The sequence below is a fragment of the Corapipo altera genome, unplaced genomic scaffold, assembly GCF_003945725.1.
Source record: "Corapipo altera isolate COAL_440 unplaced genomic scaffold, ASM394572v1 161, whole genome shotgun sequence".
Taxonomy (NCBI): domain Eukaryota; kingdom Metazoa; phylum Chordata; class Aves; order Passeriformes; family Pipridae; genus Corapipo; species Corapipo altera.
In genome coordinates this window covers 1,453,770-1,454,592 of record NW_020884979.1, presented here as the reverse complement: position 1 = coordinate 1,454,592, position 823 = coordinate 1,453,770, and the positions used below count along the sequence as shown (strand labels likewise).

Here is an 823-nt window from a genome sequence, read left to right as displayed (position 1 = left end):
ATCCCATCCCATCCCTGTCCCTGTCCCTGTCCCATCCCATCCCATCCCATCCCTGTCCCTGTCCCTGTCCCTGTCCCATCCCATCCCACCCCATTCCCGCCGCGTGGCGCAGGGCGGTCCCGGCCGCTCGGCGGCGCCTGCGCAGTGCGCGGTCGGGGGGGCGCGGCGCGGCGCATGCGCGGAGCGGCGGCAGCGATGTCGGGGTTCAGCGTGGAGGAGCGCGCCGCGCCCCACAGCGCCGAGTACCGGCTCTTCTTCAGTGAGTGCCGCCGGACACGGCCCCACAGCCCCCGGCGGGCCGCGGGGGAGCCTGCCGGGCACCCTTCTCCCTCGCCCGCCTCGCTCCCCTGCGCGCCCGCGTGGGTCCTGCCCGCGTGTCCCTCAGCATCTCACTCGTCCCCCCCCCGCTTCTCCCTTTGCCTTGCAGAGGATGCCGCCGGGCGATACATCTCCCCCTTCCACGATATCCCCATCTACGCGGACGCCGGGAAGGTAAGAGGGGATCCTGAAACACGCAGGGGATCAGGACGTCCTGGAACATCCAGGGAACAGGGAGTCCTGAAATACCCAGGGAACAGGGGGTCTGAAATACCCGGGGGTCCTGAAACACCCGAGGGGTCAGTGGGTCATGAAGTACCCAGGGATCGGGGGTCCTGAAAAACTCAGAGATTGGGGGATCCTGAAAAACCCAGGGAATCAGGGGGTCCTGAAACACCCAAGGGATCAGGGGGTCCTGAAACATCCAGGGGGTCCTGAAATACCTGGGGATCAGTGGGTCCCAAAACATCCAAGGGGGTCCTGAAACACCCAGGGAACTGGGGGT

General features: G+C 67.0%; 1 protein-coding gene across 1 annotated transcript in view; it reads left to right on the top strand.

The window, feature by feature from the left end:
• Window positions 1–159: 159 nt before the first annotated feature.
• The window catches only part of PPA1 (pyrophosphatase (inorganic) 1), a 10,530-nt gene continuing 9,866 nt past the window's right edge, over window positions 160–823 (top strand). The window contains exons 1-2 of the mRNA XM_027665594.1: window positions 160–259; window positions 428–492. Of these exons, the coding sequence (XP_027521395.1) occupies window positions 175–259; window positions 428–492 (150 nt within the window). The 5' untranslated portion in view covers window positions 160–174. The remainder of the gene's footprint in view (window positions 260–427; window positions 493–823) is intronic.